Source organism: Nothobranchius furzeri, chromosome 9 (assembly GCF_043380555.1).
Source record: "Nothobranchius furzeri strain GRZ-AD chromosome 9, NfurGRZ-RIMD1, whole genome shotgun sequence".
Classification (NCBI taxonomy): domain Eukaryota; kingdom Metazoa; phylum Chordata; class Actinopteri; order Cyprinodontiformes; family Nothobranchiidae; genus Nothobranchius; species Nothobranchius furzeri.
Genome location: NC_091749.1, coordinates 69,342,780 through 69,358,013, shown reverse-complemented (window position 1 = coordinate 69,358,013; position 15,234 = coordinate 69,342,780). Strand labels below are relative to the sequence as shown.

General features: G+C 43.8%; 1 protein-coding gene across 3 annotated transcripts in view; it reads left to right on the top strand.

Moving 5' to 3' along the window:
* The window catches only part of ulk3 (unc-51 like kinase 3), a 38,201-nt gene that overhangs the window by 3,105 nt on the left and 19,862 nt on the right, over positions 1-15,234 (top strand). For all 3 annotated transcript variants that reach the window (XR_011521663.1, XM_070555155.1, XM_070555156.1), the window contains 7 exons: positions 5,976-6,058; positions 6,909-7,064; positions 7,169-7,274; positions 7,357-7,397; positions 7,509-7,611; positions 10,949-11,013; positions 15,090-15,168. Coding sequence is in view for 2 of the 3 variants with exons in the window: in XM_070555155.1 (XP_070411256.1) it covers positions 5,976-6,058; positions 6,909-7,064; positions 7,169-7,274; positions 7,357-7,397; positions 7,509-7,611; positions 10,949-11,013; positions 15,090-15,168 (633 nt within the window). In the remaining variant the exon portion in view is untranslated. The remainder of the gene's footprint in view (positions 1-5,975; positions 6,059-6,908; positions 7,065-7,168; positions 7,275-7,356; positions 7,398-7,508; positions 7,612-10,948; positions 11,014-15,089; positions 15,169-15,234) is intronic.

Here is a 15,234-nt window from a genome sequence, read left to right as displayed (position 1 = left end):
AACGCAGATGCAAGTGATTTCTTTTACGGGTTTATTGGAATGTCTTTCCTTTGTTGACCTCTCCTGTCCTTCTTTGTTAGACCTCCTTTAAACCGTGAAACTGAATATACAGAATTTTACAGTTAGAACAAATACAATAATGTGCAAACAAAAAAAAAAGACAAATACCTCATTGGCAGTTTGCTTAAACAAAAAGGGAATCCATCTTCCTTCTTCAGTCCTTTTATTAGTTAGTCCTTTAGCAGTAGATGGAATGCTTTCAGTCCATTCTCAGCTGTCTGCTTGCCAGCACTTCATCCAGGTTGTGTGTTCTTCACACACCTGGTTTGCATCCATCATTAAAGGTGTGGCTGGCAGAGCAGCTCAAACGTAGCCTTTCAAAATAAAAGTCCATGTACAGGTGTAGCGGAGGCAAATTGACGATTTTATCTGTTATGACCAGGAAGATATATATAAATATAAAATATTAACCTGCGAGGTCTTTCTTGTAATTATTCAGAAGATTCTAGGTTCTTTGCTTTTTCAGTGATCAACCACACTTTGTGTTACTTCAAGAAAGAGTCAAGTTTGTAAAAGTAAGAATTTTATTTTACAAACAATTTAAAACGTGACTAATTAGTTAAGTATTTACTGCAAGTGGATGTAGCTAAATGTGCTGAAGGAATGCGATGTCAGTCAGAGCTTCCTTATCAAAATAAACTGAGTTCTGGTGAAAAGAATTTGGTTTGCTCTAATCTATAAAGTTGTTATCAAAAACCCACATCAGACACGATCTGTGTGTCTACATTATCCATATTCAGAGACCCTCTTGGTGGATCCGAAAGTCAGAGGTCGGATGACCGCTGGCACCGGAGGTTTGTAGAATACCGTGGTACCGATCCTTTCAGTCCAGAGATGTCTCGGGTCACGACAGGCGGATGGAACCGAGCGTCTGGGACTCTTAAGGAGTCTAAACAATATCAGCTTTGTTCATGCAGGAACTGTTTGCTCATCAGCTTTGCAGGTGCAAAAATCAAATCAACTTTATTTATAAAGCGCTTTCACATGGACAAAGTGCTGCACACCAATAACAAGCACAACAACAATAAAACGGACATATAACCATTTAAAATACAATAAGAAATCCCGAGTACAAGTTCGCAATCCATATCAGTCCTTTTTCCAGAATCAGATCCAGACACATTCAACGTGATGCTGCCCACACAATCCCAGCTTCAGTGTCCAAACACAAATGAGAACAGACATGTTTTTAGTCGTCTTTTAAAGGTCTCCAGTGATTTGGCCTGCTTTACGTCGGCTAGCAGTTCATTCCAAAGACTTGGTCCGAGCGCTGAAAAGGCACGACTCCCACGAGACTTCAGGCTGTACCTGGGCACAGTTAACCGTCTCTGGTCAGCTGACCTAAGGGAACGCACAGGGACATGTCGGTGGATGATGTCAGAAAGGTATTTAGGTGCCCCTGAGTTTAACGCCTTAAACACAAACAGGGTTACCTTAAACCTGATGCGATAGGAGACAGGGAGCCAATGCAAGACACGTAGGACTAGTGTACTATGTTCAGACCTCCTGGTAGATGTTAACAACCGAGCAGCAGAGTTCTGAACCGCCTGGAGGCGTGCTATTGGAGCTTGCCTAAGCCCCGCATATAGCGAGTTGCAATAATCCAGCCTGCAGGTAGGCATGGATCACGGTTTCCAAGTGACTACGTGACAGAAAAGGCTTAATTTTCGCTATACGGCGTAGATGAAAGAAGCAAGATCTCACGATTCCGTTCACTTAAGCCTCAAATCTGAGCTCTGCGTCCAACTTTACCCCTAGGTTAGTGACCACCGCCTTCTGATGTGGTGCTAGTGTGGAAAAATCAAGCCCTTGGGCACCTCCTAGGGTCTTTGGTGGAGTAAACAGAATTACTTCAGTCTTGTTTTTGTTGAAACACAAGTAGTTCTGAGCCAACCATAGCTTGATGTCCTCCAGGCAGTCCAACAGAGGTTGAATGGTGCATAAACCACCACGCCTAATTGGAAAAATGACCTAGCAATCGTCAGCATATAGATGGAAGGACACTTCATGCTTGTGGAATAGGTCACCCAGGGGTAGGAGATATCGGGAGAAAAATAGTGGGGCCAAAATCAATCCCTGGGGCACTCCCCAAGGCAGCTCAGCCAGGTCGGAGGAACAGTCCCCCAACCTCACACAAAAACCCCTCCCTGTCAAGTATGATCTTATCCACGTAAGTGCCTGGCCCGTAATGCCCACAGACCGCTCCAGCTGGTTTATTAGGATGCTATGGTCAACGGTATCAAAGGCTGATGTCAAGTCCAAGAGCACCAGAACCACAGCATCACCGGAATCATTAGCCAATAAAATGTCGTCAAGGACCTTCAGCAATGCAGATTCAGTGCTATGAAAGGGTTTCAACCCAGATTGAAATACTTCTCCAATTCCCCATTCCCGAAGAAAAGACACCAGTTGGATAAACACAGCCCTCTCTATGATCTTTGAGATGAAAGGGAGTGTAGACACAGGTCTGAAATTAGACAAGATTGTTGGGTCCAATCCTGATTTCTTAAGCAGGGGTCGTACCACCGCCTGCTTTAGGGAAATAGGGACTTCCCCAGATAGCAAGCTGATATTTACAATTTTTTACAGGTTTTGATGACTTGTCAAAATCTTTCATGGTTAAAGAGCAAGTCACCCTCAAATCAACTTTTTTTGTTGATAAACTATATAAATGAGTGTCTAATTGCTCTGTAGACACATTCAGTCAATAATTTGGCACTTTAATTAATCTTAGTTAAAATTTAATTAATCTGCCTAAAACTGTCAGCGATGCACCGTCGTCAGGCAAAAACTCAGCACTGCATTTGAGTTTAAATCTGCCATCGCTATTGGCTAAGAGGTATACTATGATGTTAGATGGTACATTATGATGTCACAATGTCGTGAGTGTGTGTATTTGTTAGTGGCTCCACCCTCTCGGTCTGCTAGGCAACAGCATTTGTTGCCTTTTTCAAACAGGAAGTGGGAGTTGAGTAAGAATCTGGCAGGGGGTGACTTGCTCTTTAAAGAGGTTTTGCTGCAGATGGCCGGGCTGAAGCGTTTCTCAAGAACTGTTGAATCTTTCAGAATGTTCTAGTTTTAAGGTATAGCTGTTACAGGGTATCTGCGGGTCCCTAAAAAGTCTTAAAAAGTCTTAAATTTGCTTTTCCAAATTTAAGGCCTTAAAAATCCTTAAAAATGACAAATAATCATTAAATACAGTTTCTAAAGGCCTTAAATGACCAAAGACCCAATAAACAAGATTCTTTTATTTCTGTAAAATTTTCATGAATTTCTAGTTGGTGTTCAGCATTTTTTGTGTACGATGTTGGCGTAAGCGGAACCGTACACATTCAGCTGGTTGTGAAAGGGGCTATTTTTAGATGAGCACATTAGCTGGTTAAGCTAGTGGGAGCTTGCGCCATGGAGAAGTGCAAGTTTAATCAACACATTCTTACACCAAGCCTCAATTTTTGATGATTCGGGACGCCCCAGCACACCAGGAGACGACGATCAGGGACAAACAGCTGACGCAGCGTCCCAGAGCGTCGGTATCCGACGCTGGTGCTGAGACGGACATTAGAACTACTTAACCTTCCCCTCACCCCAATCCTAACCTTAAGGTCACAGTTACTGACCTTAAGGTTAGGATTGGGGTGAGGGGAAGGTTAAATAGTCAAATAATGTCTGTGTGACCGTCAAACAGTGACGCCAGCGGAGCCACGTGTCCCTGATCGTCGTCTTCTGACGCGCTGGGGCGTCCCGAATCATCATATATTGAGGCTTGGTCACACGCATCATATTTTGACGCCTTGGGTGTGAGAATGTGTTGGTTTAATGGTAACTGGATGGCTAATCCCACGTTAGCGACATGGTTAGCACCGGTTCCAGGCAGTAGCTGAAAATTATAGCTTAAATTTAATTTAAAAAAAATTGCTTAAATTTGGTCAAAGTGGCCTTAAAAAAAGGTTTTAAAAAGTCTTAAATTTGGCTCCCTTAAACCTGCAGGTACCCTGTGTTATGATTTGGACAGCCAATCAGAGGCTGACAGGTTTGAGAGATGTTACCAAGACAACTCCGAAACACGCCTTCTCGATACAGGATGCTCTGACTGGGTTAATCCTGTGTGTGTCATGGTTTAACTTAGCCGTACTTGTGTGTGGATGCAGGTGTGGAACCTTGTCGTCAAAACATGGTGAACACATGGCAGGTTCTAGTAGACAACATAACATAACATCCATGCAGTGTGCACAGATTAATGAAGCATTTCATTATACTATAATTATCATAATCATTAATAAACATTTGTTTATTTCTACTTATCTAGATTATAAGTCATAGAAGGAGTTCATATTGATTCATCAAATCAATCTTGAATTTAGCAATTGATTCGAACTGGAGTTGTTTCTTCTGGAGTCAGACGGTTTGGACCTTGGGGAAAGAAAGTTATTGTTTATCTGTCAGACTAGCAGAGTCTGTGAATCCCAGCTGGTATGAAAGCAGACTCATTTAAAGGGAACACATGCAGTGTTGTGTCTCCTTTCTGACCAGATGTTGACTAGATGGTGAAAGGTCAAACAGTGCCTAACTGACCATTGCTGGACGCTACACAGGAAACACAAAACAACCTTACTTTTCAACCCAGTGTCTTACAAACGAAAAATAAACAGTAACAACAGTTACACTACTTGTTAGAGGGCTTCCTCCACCACCTCTTTTTAGAGAAATAGATAGGGCTACAACCTGCATGTTCTCTGTGTTCCCTGCACCAACACACCTGGTTTGATCAACAGGTGATCAGCTGGCTCCTGAAGGAACCAATGAGCTGCTGAAGAGGTGCGTTGGAGCAGGAGAACAGCTCGAGTCTGAAGGCAGTGGTCCCCCAGGGCTGGGATTGTGTAGTTTTTGTTGTGGGATTGATGAGCTAACAGCTAGTCCAAGTGCAGACTAGAACAAGTGTCCCGTTGCTGCTTTAAAACGGCTTCAGTCTGCTTAATGTGATCCAGATTTTGTGCGATAAACCTCTAGATCTTTGTCAGATTAATGAGTTATGTAGGACACACACACACACACACACACACACACACACACACACACACACACACACACACACACACACACACACACACACACACACACACACACACACACACACACACACACACACACACACACACACACACACACACACACACACACGCACACACATGGCAGCCTTTTGCCGTGTTTTGAGCCTCCTTCGGTGGTGATTAATAACATTCTGACATGGTCACCTTTTCAAAGTGAAAACACAATCAGCTTATTGGACCTGCAGGCTTGAAAGGGCGTGCTCAGTGGGCCGGAGCAGGATTGTGTCATTAATCATGTGATGTCAGGCTGGTGAAGGGTTCTTTATAGAATGAATGTTACAGTAATGAATCCACACTAAAACAGGTTTCTGTCAGAATCCAAACAGAAGGACAGACATAGCTTATTATGGACGTGGATTTTCTCATGTTTACCTGGTAAATAATTCTCCGGGATCAAGACTTCTATCCACCTGGTGGCTTTTTGGCTCTGGATCCATGATCTCGGGTTGGAAAAACACTTCAGGTTTTCCAAGAAGATAACAACCATCATCGGTGTAAAAATGATCAGCGTGTATTTTAGGGATCTGTCCATTTTACTTGCAACAAGCTCCAAACGGCATTCTTCAGGATGCCTCGGTGTTCGTGAGAGACGCGCCTCTCACATGGGACAGGCTGTGTCTGTGTCCCTGACGTGGTTTTTTTAAGGCGACAGAGACAAACAGGGAGAGAGACATGCCATACTCTGTTTTCAGTTCAAATAGGATAAAATCAGAATGATGTGGTTTTGTATTTTATAGTGCAGACCAGCTGATGCATCCTGTCTTCTTCTACATGACTCACCTGGACTTTTCTTTTTTGTCCACACAGAGGCTCTGTTTGGACGCGCTCCGTTTGCGTCCAAGTCCTACGGTGAGCTGGAGGACAAGATCCGAAGTAATCAACCTATAGAGGTGAGCAATAAATCCGTTTCCCTGACAACTTCATTTGTATTTGTAAAAAAAAACAAACAAAGGAGTTATTAAGCATGAAGAGTGAAGACGTCAGAGCGTCTGAGAATAAAAACAAACCGGCCACTTTGTTAGGTACATCTTCTGGTTCCAGCCTAAACTCTTGGTGTCGTGAATCAAAGCAGCAGTTGGAGACACTCCTCAGAGGTTCTGGTTCTGGTTGCTGTGGGAACTTAGCCTCCACTTACTGCAGCTGACAAGAGAGACACCTGGTGTGGTCTTCTGCTGTTGGAGACAGGTGTCCCCCTTCTTCATCCCGATAATCCGTTTGGACTTCAGCAGATGCCTGAGGATGTTGGGCTGCTGCCATCTGATTGGCTGATCAGATATTCATAGTAACAGGTGTTTCTAATAAAGTGGCCAGTCAAAAACTACTGAACTCAGCAATCTGTTATCAAACCACTAGGTGGTGCACTCCTCTGGTTTTCTACTAAATCTTCCCCGGTTTATGGAAACAAACAGGAATAAAACTGTTGATGCAGAAGAGAAGCCAACATAAATGTCGAGCGATTGTTTTTAGACGTTTGGTGTCAGAAATCTGATTAAATCTTTAAAGTCGTTGTTTCCTTGTTGAATTTTTAGCCAAACACTAAAACGTGTTGATGAGTGTTGGAACAGCTGAGTCCGTGTGTTTTTCCTTGTTCGAATTCGCGTGTCAGACGTCAGACTTGACGAGTGGCGTTAGCACGAGCTCCGCCATCGATACGGCCTTTGAGGCTGGAGACTCTGCAGCAACAATGGGCCGTCTCTCTGGGCTGCTTGCAACATAATAAGGTTGTGTTTGGTGTGCCAGCTGCCTCCTGGAGCCAGGGTATCCAAGGACTGCAGGGACCTTCTGCTGAGACTGCTGGAGAGAAACCCCGATGCCCGGATCACCTTTGCGGAGTTCTTCGCCCACCCTTTTGTGGACCTGGAGCACATGCCGAGTGCAGACAGCATTGTGAAAGCGGTAAAAGGAGGAGAATCTTGGAGATGCTTGTGAATCCTTACTCTGTTACCATTCTGTGGATGTTCTTCAGGCCAGTTGGCGTCAGAGTAACTGTTTTCTTTTAGAAAGAGTTGGTGCTGCAGGCCGTTCAGAAGGACCAGGAGGGAGAGCGGTCCGCTGCTCTTTCTCTCTACTGCAGTGCCCTTGAGCACTTTGTCCCTGCTATTTACTGTAAGACTGGCAACAACTCTCGTATTCTGTCTCTGCTCAGACACAAAAGCCTGAAAAGGATAAAACATTTCTTTCCCTGTAGATGAAGCCGACCGACAACGTAAAGACGCCATCAGGCAGAAGGTAGGAGACCCTCCTCCCCTTTAGATTCAAATTGCTTTTCTCTTTTCACCCATGTTTCTCTGCACTCCACTGCTTTTCTGATACAAACAAATGTAAGAACGTTTCCCTCAGGTCAGGCAGTATGTGTCCAGAGCCGAGGAGCTGAAAGCTCTGCTCACATCGGACAACAAGCGAAGCTTCGAGGAGGCTCGGACTTCTAGAGATGTTCTCCGAGGTAAAGAACCCCAGCTGGAGCCTTATTCACTCAGCTGCCACATGACAGGACACTTCAAAGTGATATTTCATTCAGTTACCTACTGGTTGCATCACTTAGAGTGGGCGGAGTCTATGAACAGGAAGAAGCAATACAGTAGCGTAGTAATTCTGACGCTTAGTTGGAACTAAACTGTAGACATCACAGAACAGGTAATACGATGATTTACCAGTCAGGCTAGCCAAACAACTCCTGGCTCTAAAGACTAGAGACTCCATCCACATTGAGTGACATCACCTGCAGGTACTGTAGATAAACCACCCAACATATCGTTAAAATGCTGCTTCCTCAGCTACAGTCATTCCTGATCCTTGTCCACACATTAAAGAGCAAGTCGCCCCCAAATCAACTTTATTTTCCTGGTAAACTATATAAATGTGTGTCTAATCGTGCTGCAGACACGTGTCGTCAATAGTTTAGCACTTTAGTGCATTTGAGTTCAAATTTAAATTTTCTGCCTAAAACTGTCAGTGTTGTGCCGTTGTCAGGTAAAAACTCTGCACTGCATTTGAATTTAAATCTGCCATCGCTATTGGCTAAGAGGCACCCTAGAATGTTAGCTGATACCATATGATGTCACAATGTCGTTGTGTGTGTGTGTGTGTGTGTGTGTGTGTGGGTTTGTTAGTGGCTCCACCCTCTCGGTCTGCTAGGCAACAGCATTTGTTGCATTTTTCAAACAGGAAGTGGGAGCGTAGTAACACTCTGGTAAGGGGGGTGACTTGCTCTTTAACACCGGTTTTCCAAAACAATCTTTTAATTAATGTTTCTGGAAATATCCTTGTAAACACAGTTCTTTTTAGAGAAATGCATCCACGCCAAAACACAGAAAACAGCAGTGTTGGGAAAGTTATTTTCAAAAAGTAATTAGTTATAGTTACTAATTACTTTGTCAAAAAAGTAACTCGGTTACTAACTGAGTTACAAGATTATAAAAGTAACTAATTACCAAGAAAAATAACTACGTAGTTACTTTTTTCATTAAAGAATGCCAGAAAAATGGATTCCCCCTTAATTAAACTTACTTAATTTACTATAAATTACTACAATAGTGAAATATAAATGACTAATGACTGGAACATAATAAAATGTATGTCCAAACGTTTTTTATGAACCTGAATAATTTAAATAAATAAGCACTTAACAGGAGGAACTACTAACAGGAGCATTACACTTATCTAGACTATTAAAAGGTCACTGTGTGATATTTAACAAGACCCCAATCAGCTAAAATTTAAAATAGCAAATAGAAATACCTGCAAAGGTTCCCGAGCCTTTAAATGGTCTCTCAGTCTAGTTAAATTACAGAAATGAATGTAATTTTGCACAGTATTCTAATTTATCCAGCTTCACATAATTGTATGTTTTTAGCAGCATTTCTGTTGCTGCTAATCTAGTAACGGTTAAATAAATAAATAAAATCCTTTAAAATGACACTAGAAGAGGCACAAGCCTGATGGAGGACTCACATTTACTAACGTGGGTCAGACCCAAACACAGAAGAGCTGAAGCTGGGTGGTGAACACACACAGGTAGTTGTGATAACACCTGAGCTCCATGACGTCTGAGACTGATGCATCAGTGTTACAGCGGGACTAAAGACATGATCAGAAACAGGTTACAGCTGGATGATCTAGGAAGGTAGATCGTGACGTCTGAGCGGTGAACAGGTGAGCGGACCTTCGGGACGTCCCGCTGTCACGCTAAGAAGAGCACGGCTTCACGGCCGTGATGCGCTTGGATGAAAACATCTACCTCTTTAGCTCCTGATCAGCTGATGACAGCTTCAACACACCGCGCTGCTTAACGCACGCATTTCCTTATCAGTACAGAAACAATCGTTTTGTTAAAAGAAGACGGTAATTAATTAGTTTGCTCGTTACTGAACGAAATATTTTTTTTAGTAACGTTATTTTAAACGGCGTTATTCCCATCACTGCTCTGTTGGGTCTACAGCATGCAGTGACTGAGACGGTGAGGGTCTCCGGCCACCCGGCCAATCATCATCGTGTTTGTAAGCGTGTTACCGACACCTCTCTCTCTCCCTGGCTGCAGCTGAAGTGTGGCGGTCAGAAAGCCTCACACTGTTGCCAGGGTATCCGCGGGTCCTTGAAAAGTCTTAAAAAGTCTTAAATTTGCTTTTCCAAATTTAAGGCCTTAAAAATCCTTAAAAATGACAAATAATCCTTAAATAGTATCCAAAGGTCTTAAATTACCTAAGACCCAATAAACAAGATTCTTTTATTTCTATAAAATTTTCGTGAATTTCTAGTTAGTCTTCAGCATTTTTTGTGTACGATGTTGGCGTAAGCGGAGCCGTACACATGCAGTTGGTTGTGAAGGGGGGCTATTTTTAGATGAGCGCATTAGCTGGTTAAGCTAGTGGGAGCTTGCGCCATGGGGAAGTGCAAGTTTAATGGTAACTGGATGGCTAATCCCACGTTCGCGACGTGGTTAGCACCGGTTCCAGGCAATAACTGGAAATTATAGCTTGAATTTAATTTTAAAAATAGCTTAAATTTGGTCAAAGTGGCCTTAAAAAGGTCTTAAAAAGTCTTAAATTTGGCTCTCTTACACCTGCAGATACCCTGGTTGCTCAACGTTCGACAAGCACATAGTAACGCACAACCTTCCGTCCCCAGTAACGGTAACGGCGTTGCAACAGTGCAAAAGTAATTAATTAGATTATTCCATTACCCAAAAAAAGAACGCCGTTAGTAACGCCGTTATTTTAAACGGCGTTATTCCCATCACTGGAAAACAGCACAAACTCTGGAGTACCTCTGCCAGGCCTGTATGTGGCGCTGTGAAACCGAAGAGAGGAAGTGAGGTGTGAAGTTTACCCACCGTAGGAGGTGGGAAATTCACCTGTTAGCTGGTTTGCTTAGTGGAACTGCAATTGTCACACTCTTAGGGTACATTGTCCAGTGAGGGACACAACACCTAAATGATCCCAACATACACCTGGTTCCTCTCTGGGGTTTGTCGACTCATGCTGGACATGAATGTTCTGTTGTGGTTCAGGTTTGGGAGCATCTACAGCACAAACCTCTAATCCCTCATCATATCGTTACGTCAGACATGCTCGGGGTCGTAGGTTAGGTGTGAGACGAGGCCATGACATCACTTTAAAAAAAAACCTTTAGGAGCATTTCATTACGGGTGCAGATTAATGTTGGCCTACTTCACCTAAACAAAGCTCAGGGATCGTGGTGTAGCAACATCATCAGAGGATGCAGGACACCTACCGGACACCGAGGGACTCAAATGAGTGTCTTCTGTTTTGTTTTTGTGGCAGAAATGTCTCAGAACCATCCGCGCCTCCTGGCTGCCTTGGAGATGGCCTCTACAGCACTTTCTAAGGTTAGCTGTCTTGTTGTGGAGATCTTCTAAAAGCAGAAGGAACAAGGCAGGAAATGAAACCAACATAAGATGAATCAAACCCTACTTGGCTTGCTCAGGTAGCAACTGTCTAAAGCGTCATAGTTGTACTTAGGGCTGCTCAATTAATCGAATTTTAATCACAATTACGATCTGAGTTTTGAACGATTATACAAACAAAACAAGCCGATTATTTGCTCCTCCCACTTGCGCTGCCCTGAGTTGAAAATGAAGCGCTCCTCCCACAGTGTTGCCAACTTAGCGACTTCGACGCTATTTCTAACAGCTTTTCAGACCCCCTTCTTGACTTTTTAAATCTTAAAAGCATCTAGCCAACACCTCAGAAACATCTCTGGTAACCCTTAGCTACTTTCTGGATAACTGTCGTCGACGTTTCCTGCAGGTTAGCTAAACACTCCGCCTGCGCTCCGGACCGTTCTTCAGGACATTAGGAAAGGGAATGATGTAGTGATGTGTCAGTCGCTAAAGAAACGGCTCACAGAGCCAGCTCCATGTTGGATTAACCTGAGTGAGTGACCCACACACCGCACCTGCGGACTCCTGAGCCACTAAAAACGGCTAAATGTGCGCGTGCGGCGCGCTTAACACACGTGCAGCTTGACCCGATTGCTGAGACCGGGTTGGGGGTGGGGGGTGCAGCTGTGGTTGGGACAATTATTACATTAACTGATGGACGACTTGTAAATAAATAGTTTATAAATAAGGTAGAAATAGATAGAAATAAGTTCCTCATGCTGATAAATAATGACTAATCTCTCTGAGGACACGGTGCTAGTACACGCTCCTACAGCACCTTGACACGACTCAATAAATGTTATGCAACATTTTGTGAACATCAATTTGCATGTATTTGTTATAAATGCCACTGTATAATTCTTGCTGTCAGTATTTGCAAGATATTGATATTTGGGTCTGTACTGGTTAGACTTAAATGAGTTAAACCAAGGTCTATAGCCCTTGGGTCATAGACTATGAGCTATAAGTATATTGGTCTTTTTATACTGGGAATCAGGAGTTATTTTAGTGATCATCTTGTTTCTTATTTATTTTTGTCCTGATTGTGCCCTGAGCAATTTTTTGACTGAATAAAAACAAATAAAATCAACAAAAATTGAAAAATCGTCCTAAATGATCGTGATCTCAATTTCAGTCACAATAATCGTGATTATTATTTTTGCCATAATCGAGCAGCCCTAGTTGTACTGAGCAGCAGCGGCCAAAGGTGTTTGCTGCTTCAGTGCTTTTAGATCTTTATTTGGGTGTTTCTATGGTTACTGAAGTAGAATCATAGCTTTACTCAAATCAAGTCAAAGATGCTTTATTAATCCCAGAGGGAAATTAGAGTTCCAGTACACACAATTCAGAGATCAGACATACATGGGCAAGACACATGACAAGAATTGGTGACTGTGGTCATTCGCAACCCTGAGTCGCGCCGCCTTAATAGAGATAAGAGGGTTGCATGAGGATTGGTTCAGGTGGAGGGAAAAAGGCACTTCAGAGTTACCCTCCACAGGGAGGGCAGCTTTGCTCTGCAAAAATGCACCTCAGACAGATATGCAACAGACTTCAGACAACACAACATAAGTGTCCACTAGGTGGGGTGGTGGGTTGGGACTATCCCCACTTCAGTTCCTGCAGCCACGATAAGCAGCGCATGTCACCTCAGTGTGGATAGGGGGAGGAGCATTGAGGCCTGGAGGGTTGCAGTGACCCTGGAACGTTTCAGCGGCCTTCCCGCAGTCCCGCCCAGGCTGGGATAGGAGAAAGAGTTGAGTTGCCATAGCAATGGCACATTCCACTTATCTTCCGAGGGGCGGGGGGGGGGTGGGGTTCGTTGGAGCCTTGCAGGCTCAAGGACGCCAGATTCCAATTAGAAATTGTTTTGGGGCCAGACAGAGATAATTTCCTCTCTGTCTTACAGTCTGCTGGTCCTCAACCTCTCAAAATCCCAATAATGGACATTAAACGATCCCAATCCGTGCTGATTCGTCCACTCTCTCCTTGATGGCATCCCTCTTTGTGCCAATAATGAATCTCGGCCAAAGTCCCAAGCTTACGATTCATCTCGACAATTATGTGAGTCTGTGAATTCACAGCGCGGTGCAATCCATCTCTGAGCTCCGGGATCAGGCCAATATTCCTCGACAGCTTGTTAATTTTCCAGTAAGCCAGGTAACCTCCAAGGCCAATGAGCAGGAAACCCGACACCAACACCACGAATATCCACACGTCTTCAGAGTCCTCCACAGACAGCTGAGATAAACAAATCATGTTCCACTGTTTCCAGGAGTCCATGATGTGTGCAACTGGGTCTGTCCCAGCGGGGCATCCGGGAGCCCCTTCTCCCATTCTCATCGTTGAAAAAATTTTATCAATCGCATTGAGTGACCAACTGACCAGGTCCATTTTAGTGAATTTCAGTTTCCAGTTTCCAGAAAAAATGCAGAAGCAGCCGTGCACCCAGCACACAGGGACAGACAAAGGCCTTGAGGATAAGATATGGAGGAGAGGAGGAAAAAAGCGCCTGCACCCTCCAAGAGCCGGAAGACGAAGGCACTGACAATTGCATTGTGTTTATGCAAAACGTCAATATTTTAAGATGAGGTGCTTTTTAGTTTTAGGTCTCTGCAGTTCAACCGGGGATGCTGCCAATCAGCCTTTGGCCCCGTAGCAGGTGTGCTTTAAGACCGGTGTCGGCCGTCAACCCCCAGAGAACATTCTTTAGAAGATTTTTCTGACAGCAGCTCCCCGCTCGTAGATTCAGCTGCACCTGGACGGGCAGACTGAGATATTCCAGGGCTGAAATTTTGTCCCAGACAATTCCTGATCCCAAGCTGACTAGGCACTCCCTCAGGGAGAAAGGTCATCACCAAACTGAGATGGTTGGAGGACTTCCTCTAGGAGGACGTTGCTTGACTTTCTTGGATGCCTTGAAGCTTCACAAATGCGTAGAAGAAGAAAATTTATCTCAAGGTAAAAATCACGAGGTGCTTCACAAGAACAACAAAAATTAAAGTGATTTAAAAAATGTAATAAAAATGGAAAATTTTAGATAAAAAATGCGAATGAAGAAAAAGATTAATAAGAAAAAGGTAATCACGAGAGCCAACGACCGAAAAACAGCATGAAGAGAAGTTTGTGATGAAGAATCAGCAGAAGGTCACACCAAAACCAGCCTGAACAGGTGAGTCTTCAGCTGCTTCTTAAAGGAGTCCACTGATCTCAGGCTCAGGGGGAGAGAGGTCCAGAGTCTGGGGGCCACAGCAGCAGATGATCTGTCACCTTTGACCTTTAGCCTGGTGCTGCACAACCTGTAGGCTTTGATCACTGGACCTCAGGGACCTGCTGGGGGTGTAGGGACTAAGAAGATCACCAATGTAAGATGGTGCTTGTCCATGAAAGGCCCTATAGACCAGAACCAGGATCTTGAAATGAACCCTGAAGTTGACTGGCAGCCAGTGAAGCTGGAGGAGAAGCGGGGTGATGTGGGTGTGTTTGGAGGACTTGGTCAGAAGCCGAGCACAGGCGTTCTGAACCACCTGTAGACGGTTCAGGGAGGTTCTGCTCAGACACGTGAAAAGAGAGTTACAGTAGTCTAAGCGTGAGGAGATGAAGGTGTGGAGAACTGTCTCAAGTTCAGAGTGAGACAGAATGGGAACCAGCTTAACAACGTTCCTGAGATGGAAGAAGGAAGAGCGAACAAGAGAACTGACATGAGAATCCAGGGTGAGAGCTGGGTCAAAGGTCACGCCAAGATTCCTGACAGAGGGTTTGGTGTGAGAAGCAAGCTGACCAAGAGAGTCAGCAAATGTGCTGATTAATTAGTTTGTTCGAACCTTTGGCCGCCGTAGATTAATCTTGTTTATTTTGTTTTCAGCTAAAATGTGAAGAATCAGCAAGAATGAATGTTTTGAATGAAATGAAAGAAAGAATGAAAGAACGAATGTCACACATATGGCAAGAAAAACTTCTGATTCTGATTTGTGACTTCAGTAAATTAACTGACTTGTTTTGAATGTTTGGTCAACCTAAAGGAGGAGAGTGGATCAGACGATCTGGAGGCTCTGGACATGTACCAGCAGTCTCTAGGGGAGCTGCTGTTGGTGCTAGCAGGTAAAGACTTCCTTTTATCGTGTTGGATGCACGTATTCCGTGTTTCTGAAGTGTTTGTGAACTCAT